At 48.6% G+C, this 27973-nt stretch overlaps 1 protein-coding gene across 1 annotated transcript in view; it reads right to left on the reverse strand.

The window, feature by feature from the left end:
* Positions 1-23492, reverse strand: part of HOATZ (HOATZ cilia and flagella associated protein) — a 168512-nt gene extending 145020 nt beyond the window's left edge. The window contains exon 1 of the mRNA XM_063941903.1: positions 23259-23492. Within this exon, the coding sequence (XP_063797973.1) occupies positions 23259-23466 (208 nt within the window). The 5' untranslated portion in view covers positions 23467-23492. The remainder of the gene's footprint in view (positions 1-23258) is intronic.
* Positions 23493-27973: the final 4481 nt, after the last annotated feature.

Below are 27973 nucleotides of genomic sequence, written 5' to 3' on the forward strand. Positions count from 1 at the left end.
CCACCGATTTGAGTGGCTCAAACCAATGGGATTTGAGGAATCCCAAAACTACATTGAGATCCCACAGTGCCACTGGAGGCACAACCGGGGCTGTATATGTAGTACTCCTTTGACAAAAGCTTGGACTTCAGGAACTGAAGCCAATTCTTTCTGGAAGAAAATCGACAGGGCCGAAATTTGAACCTTAATGGACCCCAATTTGAGGCCCATAGACAATCCTGTTTGCAGGAAATGTAGGAATCGACCCAGTTGAAATTCCTCCGTCGGAGCCCTCTCCTTCAGGATCCGGCGTTCAACCGCCATGCCGTCAAACGCAGCCGCGGTAAGTCTAGAGGTAGAGTGCACGGGTCCTCCGTGCGCATCTCTTGAAGTTCCGGGTACCAAGTCTTTCTTGGCAAATCCGGAGCCACGAGTATCGTTCTTACTCCCCTTCGCCTTATAATTCTCAGTACCTTGGGTATGAGAGGCAGAGGGGGGAACACATACATTGACTGGTACACCCATGGTGTTACCAACGCGTCCACAGCTATTGCCTGAGGGTCTCTTGACCTGGCGCAATACCTGTCCAGTTTTTTGTTGAGGCGGGACGCCATCATGTCCACCTTTGGTTTTTCCCAACGGTTCACAATCATGTGGAAGACTTCTGGATGAAGTCCCCACTCTCCCGGGTGGTGATCGTGTCTGCTGAGGAAGTCTGCTTCCCAGTTGTCCACTCCCGGAATGAACACTGCTGACAGTGCTATCACATGATTTTCTGCCCAGTGAAAAATCCTTGCAGCTTCTGCCATTGCCCTCCTGCTTCTTTTGTCGCCCTGTCTGTTTACGTGGGCGACTGCCGTGGTGTTGCCCTACTGGATCAACACCGGCTGACCCTGAAGCAGAGGTCTTGCCAGGCTTAGAGCATTGTAAATTGCCCTTAGCTCCAGTATATTTATGTGAAGTGAAGTCTCCAGGCTTGACCACACTCCCTGGAAATTTCTTCCCTGTGTGACTGCTCCCCAGCCTCTCAGGCTGGCATTCGTGGTCACCAGGACCCAGTCCTGAATGCCGAATCTGCGGCCCTCCAAAAAGGTGAACACTCTGCAACCACCACAGAAGAGACCCCCTTGTCCTTGGAGACGGGGCTATCCGCTGATGCATCTGAAGATGCGATCCGGACCATTTGTCCAGCAGATCCCACTGAAAGGTTCTTGCGTGGAATCTGCCGAATGGAATCGCTTCGTAAGAAGCCACCATTTACCCAGGACTCTTGTGCATTGATGCACTGACACTTTTCCTGGTTTTAGGAGGTTCCTGACTAGCTCGGATAACTCCCTGGCTTTCTCCTCCGGGAGAAAAACCTTTTTCTGAACTGTGTCCAGAATCATCCCTAGGAACAGCAGACGTGTCGTCGGGCTCAGCTGGGATTTTGGAAAATTTAGAATCCACCCGTGCTGTTGCAGCACTACTTGGGTTAGTGCTACACCGGCCTCTAACTGTTCTCTGGATCTTGCCCTTATCAGGAGATCGTCCAAGTAAGGGATAATTAATACGCCTTTTCTTCGAAGAAGAATCATCATTTCGGCCATTACCTTGGTAAAGACCCGGGGTGCCGTGGACAATCCAAACGGCAACGTCTGAAACTGATAGTGACAGTTTTGTACCACGAACCTGAGGTACCCTTGGTTTGAAGGGCAAATTGGGACATGGAGGTAAGCATCCTTGATGTCCAAGGACACCATAAAGTCCCCTTCTTCCAGATTCGCTATCACTGCTCTGAGTGATTTCATCTTGAACTTGAACCTTTGTATGTAAGTGTTCAAAAGATTTCAGACTTAGAATAGGTCTCACCGAGCCGTCCGGCTTCGGTACCACAAACAGCGTGGAATAATACCCCTTTCCTTGTTGTAGTAGGGGTACCTTGACTATTACTTGCTGGGAATACAGCTTGTGAATAGCTTCCAACACCGTCTCCCTGTCGGAGGGAGATGTTGGTAAAGCAGACTTCAGGAATCTGCGAGGAAGAGACGTCTCGAATTCCAATCTGTACCCCTGTGATACTACCTGCAGGATCCAGGGGTCGACTTGCGAGTGAGCCCACTGCGCGCTGAAATTCTTGAGACGACCCCCCCACCGGACCTGAGTCCGCTTGTAAGGCCCCAGCGACATGCTGAGGACTTTTCAGAAGCGGGGGAGTGCTTCTGCTCCTGGGAAGGAGCTGCTTGCTGCAGTCTCTTACCCTTTCCTTTGCCTCAGGCAGATATGAATGGCCTTTTGCCCGCTTGTTCTTATGAGAACGAAAGGACTTAGGCTGAAAAGACGGTGTCTTTTTCTGTTGGGAGGTGACCTGAGGTAAAAAAGGTGGATTTTCCGGCTGTTGCCGTGGCCACCAAGTCCGATAGACCGACCCCAAATAATTCCTCCCCTTTACACGGCAAACTTCCATATGCCGCTTGGAATCCGCATCACCTGACCACTGTCGCGTCCATAAACTTCTTCTGGCAGAAATGGACAGCGCACTTACCCTTGATGCCAGAGTGCAAATATCCCTCTGTGCATCTCGCATATAAAGAAAATGCATACTTTAAATGCTCTATAGTCAATAAAATATTGTCGCTATTCAGGGTATCAATATTTCCAGTCAGAGATTCCGACCAAACCCCCCCAGCACTGCACATCCATGCTGGGGCGATTGCTGGTCGCAGTATAACATCAGTATGTGTGTATATACTTTTTAGAGTATTTTCCAGCCTCCTATCAGCTGGATCTTTGAGGGCGGCCGTATCAGGAGACGGTAACGCCACTTGTTTTGATAAGCGTGTGAGCGCCTTATCTACCCTAGAGGGTGTTTCCCAGCGCGCCCTAACCTCTGGCGGGAAAGGGTATAATGCCAATAACTTCTCTGAAATTAGCAACTTCCTCTCGGGGGTAACCCACGCTTCATCACACACTTCAATCAATTCATCTGATTCAGGAAAAACTACAGGTAGTTTTTTCACACCCCACATAATACCCATTTTTGTGGTACTTGTAGTATCAGAAATATGTAACGTCTCCTTCATTGCCGTGATTATGTAACGTGTGGCCCTACTGGAAAATACGTTTGTTTCTTCACCGTCGACACTGGAGTCAGTGTCCGTGTCTGTGTCTGTCGACCGACTGAGGTAATGGGCGTTTTAAAGCCCCTGACGGTGTTTGAGACGCCTGGACAGGTACTAATTGGTTTGCCGGCCGTCTCATATCGTCAACCGACCTTGTAGCGTGTTGACACTATCACGTAATTCCATAAATAAAGCCATCCATTCCGGTGTCGACTCCCTAGGGGGTGACATCCCATTACAGGCAATTGCTCCGCCTCCACACCAACATCGTCCTCATACCTGTCGACACACACGTACCGACACACAGCACACACACAGGGAATGCTCTGATAGAGGACAGGACCCCACTAGCCCTTTGGGGAGACAGAGGGAGAGTTTGCCAGCACACACCAAAGCGCTATAATTATACAGGGACAACCTTATAGTAAGTGTTTTCCCTTATAGCAGCTTAATATATAATAATATCGCCAAAAAATGCCCCCCCTCTCTGTTTTAACCCTGTTTCTGTAGTGCAGTGCAGGGGAGAGCCTGGGAGCCTTCCCACCAGCGGATCTGTGTGGGAAAAATGGCGCTGTGTGCTGAGGAGATAGGCCCCGCCCCCTTCACGGCGGGCTCTTCTCCCGGTTTTTTCTGTAATCCTGGCAGGGGTTAAATACATCCATATAGCCCAGGGGCTATATGTGATGTATTTTTAGCCAGTAAAGGTAATTACATTGCTGCCCAGGGCGCCCCCCCCCAGCGCCCTGCACCCTCAGTGACCGCGGTGTGAAGTGTGCTGAGAGCAATGGCGCACAGCTGCAGTGCTGTGCGCTACCTTAAGACTGGGAAGTCTTCAGCCGCCGATTTCTGGACCTCTTCTCTCTTCAGCATCTGTAAGGGGGCCGGCGGCGCGGCTCCGGTGACCCATCCAGGCTGTACCTGTGATCGTCCCTCTAGAGCTAGTGTCCAGTAGCCTAAGAAGCCAATCCATCCTGCACGCAGGTGAGTTCGCTTCTTCTCCCCTTAGTCCCGCGTTGCAGTGAGCCTGTTGCCAGCAGGACTCACTGAAAATAAAAAACCTAACAAACTTTTATTCTAAGCAGCTCTTTAGGAGAGCCACCTAGATTGCACCCTTCTCGGCCGGGCACAAAAATCTAACTGAGGCTTGGAGGAGGGTCATAGGGGGAGGAGCCAGTGCACACCACCTAGTGGTCAAAGTTTTAATTTTGTGCCCTGTCTCCTGCGGAGCCGCTAATCCCCATGGTCCTGACGGAGTCCCCAGCATCCACTTAGGACGTCAGAGAAAATTCCCTGAGAGTGCCGGCTATCGGGGACAAATGCATAACCCCCGAGGAATCAATTAGCTGTAGTAATTTACTGCGGCTAATTGAATTCCCCCCTATATATCTGAGTTATTGTAGGTGTATAAGTATATGCACTTTGAATATTTATATTATTATTACATATATTTTTAAAAGGCATTTTTAAATATTTTATACTCTAGTTCTCTTGTCCCCCTCCAAATAAAAGTTAAGAAACTGAAGATTCTACGTGGCTAACATCAAATGGGTGCTACTGTATATACAGTATGTGATAAGGGTTGGTGATTACAACATGGATGAGGAATTTATATGAAAGCAAGGATAATTGTATACGGGTATGGGTCGTTGGGTCGACTCAAGTTAGGTCAACCACTGAAGGTCGACAAGTACTAAGCCGACATGGGCATTAGGTCGACATGTACTAGGACGACAGGTGAAAAGGTCTACATGAGTTTTGGATTTTTTGTGTCGTTTTCTTCGTAAAGTGACAGGGAACCCCAATTAGTGCACAGTGTTCGCTCGCCATGCTTCGGGCAAGGTGCCTCGCTGCGCTCGGCACAGGTTACCGTTCCAATCGTAGTCCACGTGGATCGTCAAGTATGGCAGAATCCCAAAAATGGAAAAAAAAATTGAAAAACTCATGTCGACCTTTTGACCTAGTACATGTCGCTCTAATGCACATGTCGTCCTTCAGTGGTCGACCTAACGTCCGTATCCCTTGTATACGGAGATCAGAAAACAATTGATAATGAAGTGACTGATATACGGTATAAGGAGCACTGACAGGTGTATGGGTCATTGGAAGAACTTAATTCAACACTGAACACTTATCACTCAGAAATTTGCAGGCTATGGAAAAGTGAGAGATGCTGTGTAAGTACATCTACTGTACTAGTACTTTGTAATTACAGATCTCCATCATCACTCTGCCTATATGCATTATTGCTAATGAATTCCCTATTGTTAATGTTTTCTGTTTTATTATTTAATGATGGAATTAAATACATTGATTATGCTAGCTATTTTAGTTTATATTGTTTGTGTTATTTTTGTGAGCATAATATTTTGGATTCACAAATGTATTAGTAGACACACTTGATCATCCACGATTAAGGGGTCTATTCAATTGAAGTCGTAACTGCCATCTAATCTGAAAGACGTCAGTTTCCGACTTTTTTAGGTCGAATCATGATTCGACCTATTCAATGGTCCTGACGTTTTTACGACTTGTCGGCAATTTCGACTTGCCGATACAAGTGGATCAGCGGACTAGCCGCGGATTCACGTGTTTTGTCGGATTTGCAGCCAAATCCGACAGGTTTCAGTCCCATTTTCGACAATGTCAATCCGACTTTGTCGGATTGGCATTGTCGGAAACGGGCAAAACCTACTGGATTTGCCCGCAAATTGAATACTGCATTGTCTGAACCTCTCCGTCGGAGAGGATCCGACATGCATTGAAAAGACCCCATAGTGAACATGGATTCATATAACAATGGGGCAGTACGGATGGTGCAATGGTTAGCACTGCTGCCTCACAGCACTGGGTTCGATTCCCACTATGGCCCTAACTGTGTGGAGTTTGTATATTCTCCCCGTACTTGCGTGGGTTTCCTCCCACAATCCAAAAATATACTGGTAGGTTAATTGGCTTCCAACAAAAATTAACCCTAGCGTGAATGTGTGTGTACATGTCATAGGGAATATAGATTGTAAGCTCCACTGGGGCAGGGACTGATGTGAACGGCCAAACATTCTCTGTAAAGCGCTGTGAAATATGTGTGCGCTATATAAATAACTGGTAATAAACAATAAATAAATAACACATTCCCATCACTTTTAGTTATCATTAAACACTTTTTGGAGGAGATGATTAATGTTTAGAATCTAAAGGGTCTATTTACTAAACCTGGGAGACAGATAAAGTGGACAGAGATAAGGTACCAGCCAGGTAGCTTCCAGGCTAAGTTTGAACAATGACAGATGAGCTGGATGGTTGGTACTTTATCTCTCTCCAAGGTAGGGGATAAAGTGTGTGTTTGTGTGTGTGTGTGTGTGGGGGGGGGGGGGGGGGTGGCGAGGACGAGGTGGTGCTGAGTTCCACCACCTGTGATGGTAGGGGGAACTAGTTCCACCTGCTCCATTGCCCTGCACAGTAATTCCAACAGAGAAGCCTGCCCCATCACCTACATCAATAGATGATGCAGACTGCACTAGTGTTACTTATGAGCTGCAGGCACCTCCCACTTCCTCATGTCCTGGTGGCTCCATGGTTCTCCTCCATCTACAGCCCACCCTGCCTTTTACTCACACACATATGTGATGTCATGCTGTCACCACTGCTGCAAATGAAGGGGCAGGTTCTGTGCATCTTGAACACAAGATGGGAGGGGGCAAGAGAGGTGGGGAAGCTGTTGTAGGGGTAAAGGGCATGGAGCTGCTGGAGTGACAGAGACAGAGAAGTGTATAAGGGGCGCTACTGTGGGCATTCTATGTATAAGCGGCACTATTGTGATTGTTATGTGTAAGGGGCTATACTATTGTGGGCATTATGCATAAGGGGCACTACTACTGTGGGCTTTATGTGTATGAGCGGTACTACTGTGGTCATTATGTGTAAGGGGCACTACTACTGTGGGCTTTATGTGTATGAGCGATACTACTGTGGTCATTATGTGTAAGGGGCACTACAACTGTGGACATTATGAGTAAGGAGGACTACTGCTGTGGGAATTGTGTAAAAGGGGCACTACTGTGACACTGTATATAAAGGGCTTTACTGTGTGGCATAAGGTGTATAAAGAATACCATTGTGTAGCACAACGTGAATAAAGGGCAATGTGAATAAAGTGACGTAACCTGAATAAGGGGCATTACTATGTGGTGTAATATGAATCAAGGGCACTACACGCGGTGTAATTTGAATAGGATTGTGCTACTGTGTGGTGTAATTTGAATTGGAGGTACTATTTTGTGACCATGCTGCTTCTTTGTGAGATCAATGTCCCTTTATAAAGTATGGGAAGTAGGGCATTAATTTACAATTTGCAGGGGGTTGCCAAAAACACTAGCACTGGCCCTGCTTAATATGAAGGGAGTAGGTGCTACAGTAAATGAGTTCCACCACCTCTCCAGAACCACTTTAAGCTCTGCTCTAAGGCATAGTAAATGGACCCCTAATACGGTTACCATTTTTAATTGCTGCTGCTCACCCTGTTTCATTGGTGGAGCACTCTTACAAGAGATTCTCTGTGATCCACCCATAGGAGGCCTGATTCTGAGTTGCCCACAGCTCTGTATGCTGCCGCGTTTGGACTGCGGATATTTTGGTAACAGAAGTTAATGTGACTATACGCACATCTTCATGTGTGCCGTCCCACTGTTTCATGTTTGCCGATACAGCCATCGCCACTAGTACCAGGAGTTACACCTATCCCATGCTGGGTGTAAGGGATCAGCCTGAAATCGGGCCCCCTTAGCACACGCTAATATAGGATGCAACTCTGGCTACATGCCCACGACACTCCCATGAGTTTTCTTCTGTGTGAATGCCCAGTTGCTGCCCATATGACGCCAATATGCTCCTATTTCACGTACAGGGAGAAACAGCCGTGATGCATCTGAATAGGCCGGAAATACACAAAGATGAATAGGTTTGCTATGTTCAGTACGTTACATGAACAGTTTGCTATCATTTAAAGCTGACTGTGATACAGAGTCTTTCCCAGTATCTGTATTATCAGACAAGTTGTTTACATGCTCTTACAAATGTGTCCTCATACATCTTGCCTCATTACGCCACATATAGCGAGAGATGCCTGGCCTGAGTCAGCTGACAGGTCCCGTGCAACTCTGTTAATGTCGGCGTCTTTTTTTACTATGTGAATAAGACGCAAAAGCATACTATGCTGATGAAAATTATATGCAGCATGCTTATATTCTCTGTGCTGGTGCGACTAACTGCATATGAAATGCTATGTTACTGTGTATTCTAGGAAACCACTCTAGTGTAGCATTTCGTATGCAAACAAGATGCATTTTAATGGTAAAAGTTGCACGCAAAGATACTCGGCGCTACCGATTTACACCACGGCATGCGTGACTAGAAGGGGTGCTTAACAAGTAGGGAGGCTAGATGTAAGTGGACACATCTGTCCATCAGGTTATTACAGGTTTGTTAACACTGTGCACCAAGCAAAATCCTATGCTACAAAGGTTTTAGAGATGTGCACCGGAAATTTTTCAGGTTTTGTGTTTTGGTTTTGGATTCGGTTCCGCGGCCGTGTTTTGGCAAAATCTCCCTGAAATTTTTTTGTCGGATTCGGGTGTGTTTTGGATTCAGTGTTTTTTTTCAAAAACCCCTCAAAAACGAGTTTTATGGTAAGAACTTACCCTTGTTAAAACTCTTTCTGCGAGTTACACTGGGCTCCACAAGTCTGGACAATGGGGTGTAGAGTAGAATCTTGATCCGAGGCACCAACAGGCTCAAAGCTTTGACCTTCTTCCCAAGATGCATAGCGCCGCCTCCTATATCACCCCGCCTCCCAGCACAGGAGCTAAGTTTAGTTAACCAGCCCAATGCAGTAGCAGGAAAAGAGACGACAACGGTGAGTAGCCACATACACCACACTCTCACGACAAGAGAAGTGTCAGCGGCTAATGCCATATCAACCCAAAGAGGCTAAGTACGTCAGGGTGGGTGCCTTGTGGAGTCGAGTGTACCTCGCAGAAAGAGTTTTACTAAGGGTAAGTTCTTACCATAAAACTCGTTTTCTGCTGCGGGGTACACTGGGCTCCACAAGTCTGGACAATGGGGATGTCCTAAAGCAGTTCCTTATGGGAGGGGACGCACTGTAGCGGGCACAAGAACCCGGCGTCCAAAGGAAGCATCCTGGGAAGCGGCAGTATCGAAGGCATAGAACCTTATGAACGTGTTCCCGGAGGACCACGTAGCCGCCTTGCACAATTGATCAAGGGTCGCACCACGTTGGGCCGCCCAAGAAGGTCCAACAGACCGAGTAGAATGCGCCGTAATGTGAACAGGAGCTGACAGACCAGCCTTCACATAAGCATGTGCAATCACCATTCTAATTCATCTGGCCAAAGTCTGCTTGTGAGCAGGCCAGCCACGTTTGTGAAATCCAAACAAAACAAAGAGAGAATCAGATTTTCGAATAGAAGCAGTTCTCTTCACATAGATACGGAGAGCCCGTACCACATCCAAAGACCTCTCTTTTGGAGACAAATCAGGAGAGACAAAGGCCGGAACCACAATCTCCTGATTAAGGTGGAACGAAGAAACCACCTTAGGCAAATATCCGGGACGAGTCCTAAGAACCGCCCGGTCACTGTGAAAAATCAGATATGGGGAACTACAAGAAAAGGCACCCAAATCCGACACTCTTCTAGCAGAGGCAATAACCAACAGAAACACCACCTTAAGGGAAAGCCACTTAAGGTCAGCTGAACCAAGAGGTTCAAATGGAGACTCTTGTAATGCCTCCAAAACCACCGACAAGTCCCAAGGAGCCACAGGCGGGACATAGGGAGGTTGGATACGCAACACACCCTGAGTGAAAGTATGAACATCAGGTAAAGCCGCAATTTTTCTCTGAAACCACACCGACAAGGCAGAAATATGAACCTTGAGGGAGGCCAGACGCAGGCCTAAATCTAGGCCCTGCTGTAGAAAAGCCAAAAGTTAGGCTGTACTAAACTTGGAAGCGTCATAATGGTTAGATGCGACCCAAACAAAGTAGGAATGCCAAACCCGATGGTAAATCCGTGCAGAGGCCGGTTTCCGGGCCCGCAACACAGTTTTAATGACCTCTTTAGAAAAACCCTTAGCTCTTAAGATGGAAACTTCAAGAGCCACGTCGTCAAAGACAGCCGGGCTAGGTCCTGGTAGACACAGGGGCCCAGAACAAGGAGGTCTGGGCGTTGTGGAAGTAGAAGTGGACGCTCTGACGATAGGCCTTGCAGGTCTGAGAACCAGTGCCGTATGGGCCACGCCGGAGCTATGAGAAGCAGATTCCCTTTTTCTTGCTTGAACTTCCGAATTACCCTGGGCAGGAGTGACACCGGAGGGAACACGTACGGCAGCCGAAACCTCCACGGCACTGCCAGTGCATCCACGAATGCTGCTTGAGAAACCCTTGTCCTTGCTCCGAAGACCGGAACCTTGTGATTGTGTCGAGACGCCATCAGATCCACATCTGGAAGACCCCACCTTTCCACGAGGAGTTGAAACACTTCTGGATGGGGGCCCCACTCGCCGGCATGCATGTCCTGACGACTGAGAAAGTCCGCTTCCCAATTCAGGACTCCCGGAATGAATATTGCCGATATTGCTGATAGATGGCGTTCTGCCCAACGTAGAATCCGTGAGGCTTCCTTCATTTCCAAACGGCTTCGAGTGCCGCCTTGATGATTTATGTAAGCCACTGTGGTGGCGTTGTCAGACTGTACTTGAACAGGACGGTTCTGAATCAAAAGCTGGGCTAGGTTCAACGCATTGAAGACCGCCCGCAATTCCAGAATGTTGATCGAGAGGAGAGATTCCTCCTTGGTCCACCGACCCTGCAAGGAGTGCTGCTCCAGCACCACGCCCCAACCTCTTAGACTGGCATCTGTCGTCAACAGGACCCAGTTGGATATCCAGAAGGGACGGCCTCTGCACAATTGTCGGTCCTGGAGCCACCAGAGCAGCGACAGACGGACCTCCGGAGTCAAAGAGATGATTTGAGACCTGATCCGGTGAGGCAGGCCATCCAACTTGGCTAGAATCAGCTTCTGGAGGGGGCGAGAATGGAATTGAGCATACTCCACCATGTCAAATGCTGATACCATGAGGCCCAGCACCTGCATTGCCGAATGTATCGACACTTGCGGACGAGAAAGGAAGCAACGAATCCTGTCCTGAAGTTTCAGGACTTTCTCCTGAGACAAGAACAACCTCTGGTTGTGAGTGTCCAACAGCGCTCCCAGATGCACCATGCTCTGAGCAGGGACCAGGGAGGATTTCTTCCAGTTGATGAGCCACCCGTGGGCTTGTAGAAACCAGACCGTCATATCCAGATGACGCAGGAGAAGATCTGGGGAATTTGCCAGGATTAACAAGTCATCCAGATACGGCAGTATCCTGACCCCTTGACGGCGGAGTACCACCGTCATCACCGCCATAACTTTGGTAAAGACTCGCGGAGCCATTGTTAAACCAAAAGGTAACGCCCGAAACTGATAATGGAGGTTGCCAATAGCAAACCTCAGGTATTGTTGATGTGACACTGCTATAGGAATATGCAGGTAAGCATCCTGTATGTCCAGGGAGACCATGTAGTCCCCAGGTTCCAAGGCCAGAACTATAGAGCGAAGGGTTTCCATACGGAACTTGGAAACCTTCACAAACTTGTTCAGTGCCTTGAGGTTGAGAATGGGCCGGGAGGACCCATTCGGTTTCGGGACTAGAAACAGCGGAGAATAGTACCCCCGGCCCCTCTGAGCAAGAGGCACCTGTACTACGACTCCTGTATCCAGGAGGGTCTGTACCACCGAATGCAGAGTGTTTGCCTTTGTCTGGTCCGACGGGACGTCTGTCTGGCAAAATCGATGAGGGGGTCGGTTTTTGAAGGCTATGGCGTAACCTCGAGTGACGACTTCCCGTACCCAGGCATCTGAAGTGGTCTTCAACCATTCCTGGATATACCCTAGAAGCCGGCCCCCCACCCTGGGATCCCCCAGGGGGAGGCCCGCCCCATCATGCGGCAGGCTTATCGGTCTTGGCTGCTGGCTGACGGGCAGCCCAGGCTCTTTTGGGCTTCGGCTTACCAAGTTTGGAAGTGCGGGCCTGCTTATGGTACGCCTGACCATTTGCTTTACCTGAAGGACGAAAGGGGCGAACGGACGTGCCTTTGGCCTTCGACACAGAAGGAGCTGTATTTGGCAGACAGGCAGTTTTGGCAGTAGCCAAGTCAGCCACTATCTTATTTAAGTCCTCCCCAAACAGAATATCCCCCTTGAAAGGGAGTACCTCCAGGGTTTTTCTTAAGTCCAGATCCACAGACCAGGATCTCAGCCACAATATCCTGCGAGCCAGGACTGACGTAGTAGAGGCCTTGGCTGCTAAGATACCGGCATCAGAAGCCGCCTCTTTAATATAGCGAGAAGCTGTGACAATATATGACAAGCATTGTCTAGCATGGTCAGAGGAGATTTCAGCTTCTAACTCCAAGGCCCATGTTTCAATAGCCTCTGCCGCCCATGTAGCTGCAATAGTGGGCCTTTGTGCAGCACCCGTGAGGGTGTAAATCGCTTTTAGACAATTCTCAACACATTTATCCGTAGGCTATTTTAGAGACGTGACGGTAGTGACAGGTAGAGCTGAGGAAACCACCATCCTAGCCACATGTGAGTCTACTGGAGGAGGCGTTTCCCAATTCTTAGACAGCTCTGGTGCGAGGGGATAGCAAGCCAGCATCTTCTTTTGAGGCACAAACTTCGTACCCGGGCTTTGCCAGGGTTCCTGACGTATATCCACTAGGTGGTCAAAGTGAGGTAAACCTTGTTTAATCACCTTCTGACGCTTGAACCTATCTGGTTTCTTAGGAGGAACGGATGGCCCGGGATCATCCGTAATCTGCAGAATTAACTTAATAGCCTCCAAATGATCAGGAACATCCACATGTGAACTACCCTCCCCATCAGCCGTATCTGAGTCAGAACCTGTGGGGTCAGTGTATGTGCTGTCTTCGTCAGACGAGAAGTCAGTGACAGCAGTGGATTGTGAGGAGACGAGCGCTCGCTTAGAGGACCTCTTGGACTTAGGCGAGCGTTGGTCAGACTTTTTAGTAGTCGGGGACTGGTTCAACTTCTTTATTTGAGCAGATAAATCGTCCGCCCACGGCGGGTTAGCTGCAGGGACCACATACGGTTGTACCGGCATTGGGAGTCCCATAGGGGGTGTTAGTTTATGAACTAGCGTATGCAGAAGCGTGGAAAAAGCGGCCCGCGGAGGGTCAGTGTGTGCCTCCGTTGCCACAGTCCCACTGGGGGGCAAGGAGCCCCCAGAACCAGAGCCCAAAGCTGCTATATTCTCCCCATATGTGCCTGTGGCTTCAGCAACACCAGCAGTGTGTTCCGCCCCAGAACCGTTACCCTCAGAAGCAGACATGATATAACTTGCAGTATGAGGTAACACAGTACAATTATTAGCAGCACTATATCCCTAAACCCAAACCCCTGCGCGGTGTAGTCAGCACCAGCAGAGATAAAGGAGAGACATGGTGACTAAATCACAGAGAAAAATACGTAATACAGTATATCTTTGTGAAAATCCTATATTAAATAACACCTGACGCACCAAGCCCCCTCAGGTTATAGAATATAGGGATAGCAAGTTGAGTGAAAGACACGAGATGGACACCACTCAGCTATCAATGCACACACAAATAGTCACAGTTTGTACAATGCAGAGGTTATTACAGACAATAATACTGCACTAGACTAGCTTACACAGCTATATAGTCAATAGATATAACACTACACAGTAAGAAACTGGATGTATATCACAGGGTAATTGTACTATAAACCCCTGACTAAATGCACTCTTTCTTACTAACACTGACTAAAAAGGCAGGTAGAATACTTAAGTGTCATGTAAAGTCACAGCACGGACAACCAGGCGGCTTTACATAGGAGGATTTGCCCAAGCAGTCCCAGGAACAGTGAGCTGAGGAGTAATGGCGCCGCAGACACTGACAGGGAGTGAGGAGAAGACAGAGATGCAGCTCCAGGGCGGGAACACTTGCTGGAAATGGCGCCCTGGGGCTGGGGGAGGGGCTTCCGGTCTAAGCCTTATTCCCCTTGCTGGCAAAACCACCGGGTACTGTGGGCGATATTAAAATCGGTTTTAAGAGAAAACCTGACCTGCGCCCATGCCCTGGTGATCTAGTGGGATCGCCTGCACTGCCACAGTGTCCATCGCCAGCGCGCGCGGCCCGCCTCCCACTGATCGCGCCGGATCGCGATAGAGCGGGACCTCTTACCACCTCCCGAAGCGCGGCCACGTGATCCTGGAGAGCCCCAGCCGTGTGTGTCTAACATGAAGAAAACCGGAGCCTCCACTGTAGGTACCCGGCAACCAGGGCTCGGGAGTGTACAGCACCGCTGGGGAGAGCTGGAGCTGCAGCAGTGAATGTCACAAGACATTTACCACCGCTGCTGCCCTTGAAGTCTTCACTTTTTACCTCATAAAAAGCTTTTCTCAGGGCTGCTTGGAGCAGCCCCTCTGTTAAGTGCCTGCTTACTGCAGCACCAACTTACAAACTGAGCTCCTGTGCTGGGAGGCGGGGTGATATAGGAGGCGGCGCTATGCATCTTGGGAAGAAGGTCAAAGCTTTGGGCCTGTTGGTGCCTCGGATCAAGATCCTACTCTACACCCCATTGTCCAGACTTGTGGAGCCTAGTGTACCCCGCAGCAGAAAACAGCTTAAATCATAGAATTTGGGGGTAATTTTGATCCTATAGTATTATTAACCTTAATAACCATAATTTCCACTCATTTCCAGTCTATTCTGAACACCTCACAATATTATTTTGTCCTAAAATTTGCACCGAGGTCGCTGGATGACTAAGCTAAGCGACCCAAGTGGGCGGCACAAACACCTGGCCCATCTAGGAGTGGCACTGCAGTGTCAGACAGGATGGCACTTAAAATAATAGTCCCCAAACAGCACATGATGCAAAGATAAATAAAAAAAAAAAAAAAAGAGAGGTGCAAGATGGAATTGTCCTTATGTTGTATAAACAGGACATGCACACTTTAACAAACCCATAATTTCAGCCATAGGGTCTGCCACACGACTGTGGCTGAAATGACTGGTTGGTTTGGGCCCCCACCAAAAAAAGGAGCAATCAATCTCTCCTTGCTCAAACTGGCTCTACAGAGGCAAGATGTCCACCTCATCATCATCCTCTGAATCCTCACCCCTTTCCTTCCCTGTGTACATCCCCCTTCTCAGAGTATTAATTCGTCCCCACTGGAATCCACCATCTCAGGTCCTTGTGTACTTTCTGGAGGCAATTGATGGTGAATGTCTCCACAGAGGAATTGATTATAATTCATTTTGATGATCATCTTCTCCACATTTTGTGGAAGTAACCTCGTACGCCGATCGCTGACAAGGTGACCGGCTGCACTAAACACTCTTTCGGAGTACACACTGGAGGGGGGGCAACTTAGGTAAAATAAAGCCAGTTTGTGCAATGACCTCCAAATTGCCTCTTTTTCCTGCCAGTATACGTACGGACTGTCTGACGTGCCTACTTGGATGCGGTCACTCATATAATCCTCCAGCATTCTTTCAATGGTGACAGAATCATATGCAGTGACAGTAGACGACATGTCAGTAATCGTTGGCAAGTCCTTCAGTCCGGACCAGATGTCAGCACTCGCTCCAGACTGCCCTGCATCACCGCCAGCGGGTGGGCTCGGAATTCTTAGCCTTTTCCTCGCAGCCCCAGTTGCGGGAGAATGTGAAGGAGGAGCTGTTGACGGGTCACGTTCCGCTTGAGTTGACAAGTGTCTCACCAGCAGGTCTTTGAACCTCTGCACACTTGTGTCTGCCAGAAAGAGAGATACAACGTAGGCTTCAAACCTAGAATCGAGCACAGTGGCCAAAATGTAGTGCTCTGATTTCAACAGATTGACCACCCGTGAATCCTGGTTAAGCGAATGAACGGCTCCATCCACAAGTCCCACATGCCTAACAGAATCGCTCCGTTTTAGCTCCTCCTTCAATCTCTCGAGCTGCTTCTGCAAAAGCCTGATGAGGGGAATGAAAAAACAGAAAAATACCAACTGTGCTCAAAAGTAATTTTTATATAATTAAAACTGATAATCACAGATACACATATACATATAATTACCTACATATTAAAATCAGACACTACTGATGCGAAAACAAGTATTGAAATACTTTGAGCCTTATTGAGCCACTCTCTATAAGTGATTTTCCACTTGGGGCAGTTTTTGTGTGCACAAAAAAGAATTAATGATTCAGCAGATGGTCAGCTGATTATTGGAGGATATTCATAAAGTCCTGCAACGCATGCGTTGATGTACCAAAAAAAAACAACTGGTATCCAGATGACAAAGGATAATTACCAAGTCCTTGGTGGTAGTTCAGCCGGGTATCCCACCTGGTGGGGTTCTGGAGCTTACTCTCTATCCCTCGCAGCAGGAATGGTGGTTCTCCCTTTATTGTATCCACACCAAACGGACTGGAATCTCCAGATGGTACACAGCGTTTGTGTAATGTGCTGGCAGGAGTCCTCAAAGATGCCCAAATAAGAGATGTGGCCACCAATAATCAGCTGACCATCTGCTGAATCATTAATTCTTTTTTGTGCATACCAAAACTGCCCCAAGTGGAAAATCACTTATAGAGAGTGGCTCAATAAGGCTCAAAGTATTTCAATACTTGTTTTCGCATCAGTAGTGTCTGATTTTAATATGTAGGTAATTATATGTATATGTGTATCTGTGATTATCAGTTTTAATTATATAAAAATTACTTTTGAGCGCAGTTGGTATTTTTCTGTTTTTTCATATGTATGTTTTGTTGGGGTGAATGACTATCATCCCGTTTCCAACAGCAGCTTAGGAAACCAGCTCAGTTAAAGCGCCTGTCTTTTCTTCACCATTTATGGTGAGGATTTCCACATTTTCTTTGATGAGGGGAATGACCTGACTCAGGCTGGCAGTGTCTGAACTGACTTCACGTGTGGCAATTTCAAAGGGTTGCAGAACCTTGCACAACGTTGAAATCATTCTCCACTGCGCTTGAGTCAGGTGCATTCCCCCTCCTTTGCCTATATCGTAGGCAGATGTAAAGGCTTGAATGGCCTTTTGCTGCTCCTCCATCCTCTGAAGCACATAGAGGGTTGAATTCCACCTCATCACCACCTCTTGCTTCAGATGATGGCGGGGCAGGTTCAGGAGTGTTTGCTGGTGCTTCAGTCTTCGGCATGCGGTGGCTGAATGCCGAAAGTGGCCCGCAATTCTTCGGGCCACCGACAGGATCTCTTGCATGCCCCTGTCTTTTTTTTTTAAATTCTGCACCACCAAATTCAATGTATGTGCAAAACATGGGATGTACTGGAATTTGCCCACATGTAAGGCACGCACAATATTGGTGGCGTTGTCCGATGCCACAAATCCCCAGGAGAGTCCAATTGGGGTAAGCCAATCTGCGATGATGTTCCTCAGTTTCCGTAAGAGGTTGTCAGCTGTGTGCCTCTCATGGAAAGCGGTGATACAAAGCGTAGCCTGCCTAGGAACGAGTTGGCGTTTGCGAGATGCTGCTACTGGTGCCGCCGCTGCTGTTCTTGCTGCGGGAGGCAATACTTCTACCCAGTGGGCTGTCACAGTCATATAGTCCAGAGTCTGCCCTGCTCCACTTGTCCACATGTCCGTGGTTAAGTGGCCATTGGGTACAACTGCATTTTTAGGACACTGGTGAGTCTTTTTCTGACGTCTGTGTACATTCTCAATATCGCCTGCCTAGAGAAGTGGAACCTAGATGGTATTTGGTACCGGGGACACACTACCTCAAGAAATTCCCTGTGAACTAACGGCGGATACCGGACGCACGTCTAACACCAACACAGCTGCTAAGGCCTGAGTTATCCGCTTTGCAACAGGATGACTGCTGTGATATTTCATCTTCCTCGCAAAGGACTGTTGGACAGTCAATTGCTTACTGGAAGTAGTACAAGTGGTCTTCTGACTTCCCCTCTGGGATGACAATCGACTCCCAGCAGCAACAACAGCAGCGCCAGCAGCAGTAGGCGTTACACTCAAGGATCCATCGGAGGAATCCCAGTCAGGAGAGGACTCGTCAGACTTGCCAGTGACATGGCCTGCAGGACTATTGGCGTTCCTGTCTAAGGAGGAAATTGACACTGAGGGAGTTGGTGGGGTGGTTTGCACTGGGAGCTTGGGTGCAAGAGGAAGAAGGGATTTAGTTGTCAGTGGACTGCTTCCGCTGTCACCCAAAGCTTTTGAACTTGTCAATGATTTCTGATGAATGCGCTCCAGGTGACGTATAAGGGAGGATGTTCCTAGGTGGTTAACGTCCGTACCCCTACTTATTACAGCTTGACAAAGGCAACACACGGCTTGACACCAGTTGTCCGCATTTCTGTTGAATTCATTCCACACCGAAGAGGTGATTTTTTTGGTATTTTGACCAGGCATGTCAATGGCCCTATTCATCTCACGGACAACAGGTGTCTCCCCGGGTGCCTGACTTAAACAAACCACCTCTCCATCAGATTCCTCCTTGTCAAATTCCTCCTCAGCACCAGCAACACCCATATCCTCATCCTGGTGTACTTCAACAGTGACATCTTCAATTTGACTATCAGGAACTGGACTGTGGGTGCTCCTTCCAGCACTTGCAGGGGGTGTGCAAATTGTAGAAGGAGCCACCTCTTCCCGTCCAGTGTTGGGAAGGTCAGGCATCGCAACCGACACAATTGGACTCTCCTTGTGGATTTGTGATTTAGATGAACGTACAGTTCTTTGCTGTGCTTTTGCCATCTTAACTCTTTTCAGTTTTCTAGCGGGAGGATGAGTGCTTCCATCCTCATGTGAAGCTGAACCACTAGCCATGAACATAGGCCAGGGCCTCAGCCATTCCTTGCCACTCCGTGTCGCAAATGGCATATTGGCAAGTTTACGCTTCTCCTCAGACGTTTTTAATTTAGATTTTTGGGTCATTTTACTGAACTTTAGTTTTTTGGATTTTACATGCTCTCTACTATGACATTGGGCATCGGCCTTGGCAGACGACGTTGATGGCATTGAATCGTCTCTGCCATGACTAGTGGCAACAGCTTCAGCACTAGGTGGAAGTGGATCTTGATCTTTCCCTATGTCACCCTCCACATTTTTGTTCTCCATTTTTTAATGTGTGGAATTATATGCCAGTAATATTATTATATCAATAGCAATGGCCTACCGTACTGTACAACTATATACTGTTGGTCACCAAAATGCTGCACTGTACTACTATATATACTGCTCACAAAAATGCAGTACATATATGGAATGGATACTTGCAGTGACACGGAGCTGCAAGATACAGCAATGGCTTACTGTACTGTACAACTATATACTGTTGGTCACCAAAATGCTGCACTGTAATACTATATATACTGCTCACAAAAATGCAGCACAGATATGGAATGGATACTTGCAGTGACACAGAGCTGCAAGATACAGCAATGGCTTACTGTACAACTATATACTGTTGGTCACCAAAATGCTGCACTGTAATACTATATATACTGCCAGGGCCGAAACTAGGATTTTTCTCACCCGGGGCAAGGTAGTCATTTGACACCCCCCCCCCCCCCCCCCCCGCAAAAAAAATATAAAATATTTTGCAATAAATAAATAAAAATAATAAAATTAAAAAAAAAAAAAAAAAATGAATAAAAATATTATATATATATATATATATATCTGTTAAAAAAGCATATATAGGGGGCGCTCCATAGTGCATAAAAGTATTTAATAAAAATAGACAGACGTACAGAATAAGATTAAACTCGTACCGCAAGGTAACCAGTGTGGGCTGGTTACCACATGATTTCACAATAATCTCCCGACAAAGGCTGGAACCAGAAGTCACCTAGTCCGTATTGGAATCCTCACCTCGCCGTTAGCTGCTGCCTTTTGAGGGCCGCGAGTAGGAACACATCAGCCGTGGACTTCGAGATTCAACAGCCCCAGCGAGTACATGCGTCAGTTAGCTCCGCCTTAACGCGTTTCGTCATCGACTTCGTCAGACGAAGTCGATGACGAAACGCGTTAAGGCGGAGCTAACTGACGCATGTACTCGCTGGGGCTGTTGAATCTCGAAGTCCACGGCTGATGTGTTCCTACTCGCGGCCCTCAAAAGGCAGCAGCTAACGGCGAGGTGAGGATTCCAATGCGGACTAGGTGACTTCTGATTCCAGCCTTTGTCGGGAGATTATTGTGAAATCATGTGGTAACCAGCCCACACTGGTTACCTTGCGGTACGAGTTTAATCTTATTCTGTACGTCTGTCTATTTTTATTAAATACTTTTATGCACTATGGAGCGCCCCCTATATATGCTTTTTTAACAGATACATTACATCCGTGGGAATCGGATTGATCAAAGGGGAGCAGCGGTCCGTGAAAATTTGAAGGAGGACCTAGTGACTTTTTAAGCATTTATTCTTATGCACTTGATTTTACAAACACATTTGTGGTTTTTATTGTTCATTGATATCTCAAAGCAATAACCAGCGCTTACCCCTGTCTATATTTGTTATATATATATATATATATATATCTCTTTCAGAACTTTTTTACCTGAAAAACTGCCTTTTCTAACATAAATTTCATATCCAGGAAAAAGTGTCCCCATTTTACACAGTACGACAGGCAAGTGTCCCCATTCCCCATTTTACACATTGCGGCAGACAGGTGTCCCCATTTTACACATTGCGGCAGGAAAAAGTGTCCCCATTTTACACATTGCGGCAGGAAAAAGTGTCCCCATTTTACACATAGCGGCAGGCACAGGTCCCCATTTTACACAGTACGCTGGCAAGTGTCCCCATTTTACACATAGCGGCAGGCACAGGTCCCCATTTTACACAGTACGCTGGCAAGTGTCCCCATTTTACACATTGCGGCAGGCACAGGTCCCCATTTTACACATTGCGGCAGGCACAGGTCCCCATTTTACACAGTACGCTGGCAAGTGTCCCCATTTTACACATAGCGGCAGGCACAGGTCCCCATTTTACACAGTACGCTGGCAAGTGTCCCCATTTTACACATTGCGGCAGGCACAGGTCCCCATTTTACACAGTACGCTGGCAAGTGTCCCCATTTTACACATAGCGGCAGGCACAGGTCCCCATTTTACACAGTACGCTGGCAAGTGTCCCCATTTTACACATTGCGGCAGGCACAGGTCCCCATTTTACACATTGCGGCAGGCACAGGTCCCCATTTTACACAGTACGCTGGCAAGTGTCCCCATTTTACACATAGCGGCAGGCACAGGTCCCCATTTTACACAGTACGCTGGCAAGTGTCCCCATTTTACACATTGCGGCAGGCACAGGTCCCCATTTTACACAGTACGCTGGCAAGTGTCCCCATTTTACACATAGCGGCAGGCACAGGTCCCCATTTTACACAGTACGCTGGCAAGTGTCCCCATTTTACACATAGCGGCAGGCACAGGTCCCCATTTTACACATAGCGGCAGGCACAGGTCCCCATTTTACACATAGCGGCAGGCACAGGTCCCCATTTTACACATTGCGGCAGGTGGTGGAGGGAGAGAGAGAGAGAGGAAGGGAGAGGGGCTGACTTACATTTGAAGCGGTTCTCGCCGCTCTTCAGCCGCCTCTCCCTCCTCGTCTGCGCGGCTCCGGGCTCCCCCTTCTCCCTCCTCTGGCGGGGTTTCGTGGAATGACGCGTTTGCGCCGTGACGTCACGACGCAATCGCGTCATTCCACGAAACCCCGCCCCCCGAGCTGGGCACTCGGGAGAAGGGGGTTTAAAAGTAAGTGCCGCGGCGGGTGTTAGGGGGTCTCGGCGCCCCCTCCAATCTGGCGCCCAGGTCGCCTGCCCCCCTAGCCCCCCCCTAGTTTCGGCCCTGATACTGCTCACAAAAATGCAGCACAGATATGGAATGGATACTTGCAGTGACACAGAGCTGCAAGATACAGCAATGGCCTACTGTACTGTACAACTATATACTGTTGGTCACCAAAATGCAGCACACGGAGCACAGATATTTGCAGCACACTGAGCACAGATATGGAGTTTTTCAGGCAGAGAACGTAGATATTTGCAGCACACTGAGCACAGATATTTGCAGCACACTGAGCTCAGATATTTGCAGCACACTGAGCTCAGATATTTGCAGCACACTGAGCACAGATATGGAGCTTTTCAGGCAGAGAACGTAGCCACGTCCTCTCTGTTCAATCTCCAATGCACGAGTGAAAATGGCGGCGACGCGCGGCTCTTTATATAGAATACGAATCTTGCGATAATCTGACAGCGGGATGATGACGTTCGGCCGTGTTCGGGTTAACCGAGCAAGGCGGGAAGATCCGAGGCTGCCTCGGAACCGTGTAAAATAGGTGAAGTTCGGGGGGGTTCGGGTCTCAACGAACCCACCCGCTCATCTCAAGTTTTAATACCGCAGGGACCACATTCGGCTCACAATTTAATGAGCCAGTTATCCTCAAGTTACACGTTAACAGGTGCAAGCATTTTACTAGTTTTCTTTCAACATTATACTAATTGTTTTGCTTAAGCAAAGCCATGTACTACAAATAATCCAAACTCCATGTACTACAAATAATCTGCACCATTCTTCCCACTCCATTATTCACTTTGGGAAAATGTGCAAGTTCAATGCAATAACAAACCAGTGGGCCTGTTACACAGGTGGAAATACTAGTTTGCGCATGGTTTTTGTAACAGGCCTATCCATTTATTATTCTTAAAATCTCTTATTTTTGGATTTTGCCTGCGGGAACCTATGGATAGCGATGGTTCACGAAGACCCACGCTGTCCTCTGGGAATTAGGTCTGGGTCCCAATCAGTTCCCTCAGCCCCACGACATGCATATTGCTGGTCCCGGAGTTGTACATTTCTGTCATTACTAAATATACTCCTCATTAATTACTTTACGCTCATGCTCATCTGTGCAATTAGCATGGGCTCTCAGTTAATGCCATTGCAACATAGGAGTTGGGGACATTTATTGTATGCAATAACGTATATCCATCTTCAGTGGTCATCACTCACGCAGCCTGGGCTCCCCGGCCGCCCTCAGCCTCTGCTCCATGTCCCCTGACACCAGCCTGGACTCCAGCGGCGGCTGCAGGGTCACAGAGTTCCACAATATGCGGCTGACCGTCACATCGCACTCAGAGGAGCCGGAGAACACGGTCAGATCGCCGCCGCCGTACTCCTCCCCTTCTCCCTCCATGCCGCCGGCCTGCTGTGTGTGCATTAGTGGCTATGGTAACCGGACGCTGCGCAGCCGCAGTACACCGCCTTCTTTGTATTTTATTGGTGTGGCTGACACACACAGACACTGCGATCATGTGCACTGCATGGCCACTGTGCAAGATACATACACTGCCTGCAGCAGCTGTGAGGTGTCACATAATCAGCTAGAACATAAAGATCCCTTGTTATACTGTGCTGGCTCCAGATCCTCAATCTACTGACTGGTTTATAGGCCTGTCTATTAACACTATAAACAGAGGATGATGCCCACAAACATTAAGTATCCCCTATGCATAAGAGCACCTATGCTTTCCATAGCTGGGCTCTGATAGCTAATGTAGGGTAACACATTTTTCAGGAGAAGCTATACCGCTCACACATCATGCAGAAGTGATAGCATGACTGATTACTTTTTATACATTGCAGGTAGGGAAGCCAATCCTGGGCCATTTTTTCAATCCTGTGTATCAGGATTGAAAAATGGCCGATACCCGGGATTGGCTTTTTGCCATGTGGCCGCCCCTTCGCCCCACCCCGCCCCGCACACATAACTCACCATATACCGGGGGCAGGGAACATCCACTGAACGCTGCTGGCGGCTCCGTGCAGCGGCTGACCGCGCAGCGTGACCTCTCATGCTGCGCTCGGGAGCCGCAACAAGGAAGCCGGGCAGCGTCTGAGCATCCTGTGGGCACTCAACGCTGATCCCTCAATCCCCGGGATCGGAGCTTCCAATCCCGGGATTGAATCCCAGCCATTTTTGGCCCTAAATCCCGGGATCCCGCCGATCCCGGGATTGGCCACCATAATTGCAGGGACAGTTTCCTATCAGAGCCAGCTGCCTGCACCAACCAGGACGTGCAGTCAGGGGACGCAGGAGAGGTAGTGCCTCCCCTGTCATTAATGATTCAAATAATACAAAAAAGATATTTATGACACATATTCTATGTCATAAGTATCTGCTTTACCCATTGTATTATTTAAATCTTTGTACCCTGTTTTAAAAGTTTCAGAGGCACCGCGAGCGCTGTCTGTGTGAAAGGGCCAGAAGAGGGGGGCGGGGCCAAGCATCGGGCAGTAAAAGCCCATTCAAAAAAAGCCCTATAAGCGGCACTGGTATGAGTTCCTCTTTGGCAGGGGCGTGCTTTCAGCCCATATGAAAGCACGCCCCTGTCACTGTGATTGGCCGACCGTCCCTGCCCGCTCGCTCGTCCGTCCCCCAGCGCCTCCAGCAGCCCGTCTTCCTGTGGCAGACACGGAAGAAGGGTTGCGCCCCTGGCCAGGGAAGTGTATATGCGGCGCTGCAACAGAGCACCCAGTCCCATACCTTATGGACACTTCCACCACACACCCCCTGTGACACCGCCGCCACTGTCCCTGCTCCTCCCCTCCTTCTTCACACTTTCAAAACCCCAGATTCATGTTCAGGCTGTCCTTGGCACCCGGGAATCTGACGTCATAATTCCTGGAGTTAACACCAAAGGGGGAGCCACGCTGCAGTTCTAGGCCCAGGACCAGGTAAGTAAAATGCAATATAATCATCATTCACTGTCTGTTTCCATCACCCTTTCCTTCTGTCAAATTCTCACCCTCTGCTACTGCTGTTACCCTCTCCGTGGCGTCACTCACTGCTGCCGCCCTCTCCCTGGCATCACACTCTCCCTGTCACCTACTACTGTCACCCTCACCCTGGCATCACGCTTTTCCTGTCACCCTCTCACTGGCGTCACGCTCTTCCTCTCACCCTCTCCCTGGTATCCTGCTCTTCCTGTCACCCTCTCCCTGGCATCACACTCTTCCTGTCACCCTCTCACTGGCATCACGCTCTTCCTCACACTCGCTCCCTAGTATCATGCTCTTCCTGCCACCCTCTCCCTGGCATCACACTCTTCCTGCCACCCTCTCCCTGGCATCACGCTCTTCCTGTCACCCTCTGCCTGACATCACGCTCTTCCTGTCACCATCTCCCTGGCGTCACCCTCTCCCTGTCACCCACTGCTGTCAATCTCTCCCTGTCACCCACTCCCTGGTGTCACGCTCTTCCTGTCACCCTCTCCTTGTTGTCATGCTCTTTCTGTCACCCTCTCCCTGGCATCACACTCTCCCTGTCACCCACTGCTGTCACTCTCTCCCTGTCACCCACTGCTGTCACCCTCTCCCTGGCATCACACTCTTCCTGTCACCCTCTCCCTTGCGTCACCCTCTTTCTGTCACCCTCTCCCTGGCATCACCCTCCCTGTCACCCACTACTGTCACCCTCTACCTGGCATCACGCTCTTCCTGTCACCCACTGCTGGCTATTTTGTTGTCCAGGACTTCCATTAACGTAATAGCGTCGCACAAGTGGCGCTATTAAGTTAATGGAAGCCATGGACAACAAAATTGCATTCGTGTCCTCCTCCCACTCCCTCCCCGGTCCCAAACACTAATATTTATTTTTTATTTCTGCAGCGGGGTACACTGGTATTCCACAGGGAATAACATCAGGGTGTAGAGTTGGATCTTGATCCAAGGCACCAACAGGCTAAAGCTTTGACTGTTCCCAGGATGCACTGCACCGCCTCCTGTATATCCCCGCCTCCAGGCACTGGAGCTCAGTTTGTAAGTTGGTGCTTGCAGTGCAGGCAGCTAACAGGGAGGGCTGCGCTAGGCAGCCCTGAAAAGAGCTTTTCTGCCAAGAAAGACTTCAAGGGCTGCAGCATAGGCACTTAGTGCTATATGTCATACTGACATATCGTGCTGCAGCTCCATCACCTCCTCCAGCGGCACTGTATACTTCTGCGCCCTGGTTGCCGGGTACTTACAGCGGAGGCGCTCTGGTCTCATCAGGCACACATACCGCCGCTGCTCTCCAGGATCGTGTGGCGGCACGATAGGGAGGAGGTAAGAGGGTCCCCCAGGCAGGACCCGCCGAAATCACGATCCGGTCGCGGTCTCCGGAGACGGACTGCGCTGCTTGCGTGGACACTGTGGCCGTGCAGGGACCTCACTATATCCACCAGGGCAAGGAGCACAGGTCGGATTTACTAAAATCCATTTTGGATAGGCTCTATAGTACCCGCTGGTGAAGTCCAGCAGAGGGGATAAGGCTCTGACCTGTAGCCCCTCCTCCAGCCCCAGGCGCCATCTACAGCAGATGTTCCCGCCCTGGAGCTGCATCTCTCTCTCTCCCTCACTCCCTGTCAGCGTTTGGGCGCCATTACACAGAGCTGCGCTGATTCTGGGACTGCTGGGCACTGTTTCCTTTGTAAAACCGCCTGCCTCATCAGCGGTGTGCATTTACAGGGCACTTAAGTATTCTACATGTCGTTTAGACAGTGTTAGTTAAGAACAAGTGCATAACTACAGGGATATTTAGTACAAGTATCCTGTGATATACATCCAGTATTTACTGTGCATTGTTATATCATAGCTTTACTTAGTATTGCTAGTCCACTGCAGTTTTATTGTTGTTTGTAATAATTTCTGCATTGTACATGTGACTGACTGTGTGTGCCAATAGCTGCTGTGTGGTTCCTATTCCGTGTATCTCACACATACTGCTATCCCTATATTCTGTACCCTGACGGGGGCTAAGTGCATCAGGGTCTTATAGATATAGTGTTTCACAGGATATACTGTTTGGTATTTTTCTCTGTGTATTTCAGTCACCATATACCACTTAAATCCTCTGTTTGTGATCTGCATTTGCAATCACACTCCACAGGGGTTTTATGTCAGGTACTGTGTCTGGCTATATTGTACTGTTACGTCCTAGAGCTACATTCTCCAATAATGTCGGCATCACAGGGCGGGAGATCCGTGGCTGATCCTGCATCATGCAGTGCTGACGCCGCAGATTTAACCGAGGAAAATATTCCAGCTGAGGGTCCAGGTATTGGGGGTTCCGTACCCCTCGGTCAGCCTGCAGCACCGGTGGCACACCAAGACCCACCTTGGGCTGCTTTTTCTAATTTTCGGACTACGCTAGTAACGAGACTTGCGCCCCCTGTGGGACCTCCTGTGGGACCTCCTGTGCCTGTACAATCACATATTGTCCCTGTTGTAAATCCACCATGGGTGGTTTCTCTGTCGACTCAATTACAGCAGTTAAATCAGTCCTTGGTTAAATAAAAAAGTCTGACCCTCGCTCCCCTAGGACCAAAGGGTCATCTAAGCGGGCCATTCCACGCATGTTTCGGATACTTCATCCGATGAAGATGGCGTATATACTGACCCATCAGACACTGATGCAGATGCTTCTGATGGGGAATCTACAACACAGGTGGATGTTCCTGACCTCTTGGAGGCTATAAAATCGATCTTCAGATCGATAATGAAACTGAACCTCCAGATACTTCTAAGAAACCTGATAAGTTCAAACGTCAGAAGGTTACTAAATTTGTTTTTTGTTTTTTTGTTTTTAATCAAGTGTTTTTTTGTTTTTTTTTCCAAGAAAGCGAAAGGAAAAAGAAAAACATTGCAATAAACATTACAGTTAAACCATTACAAAGACAAATTTGTGCTTT

The sequence above is a fragment of the Pseudophryne corroboree genome, chromosome 10, assembly GCF_028390025.1.
Source record: "Pseudophryne corroboree isolate aPseCor3 chromosome 10, aPseCor3.hap2, whole genome shotgun sequence".
NCBI lineage: Eukaryota > Metazoa > Chordata > Amphibia > Anura > Myobatrachidae > Pseudophryne > Pseudophryne corroboree.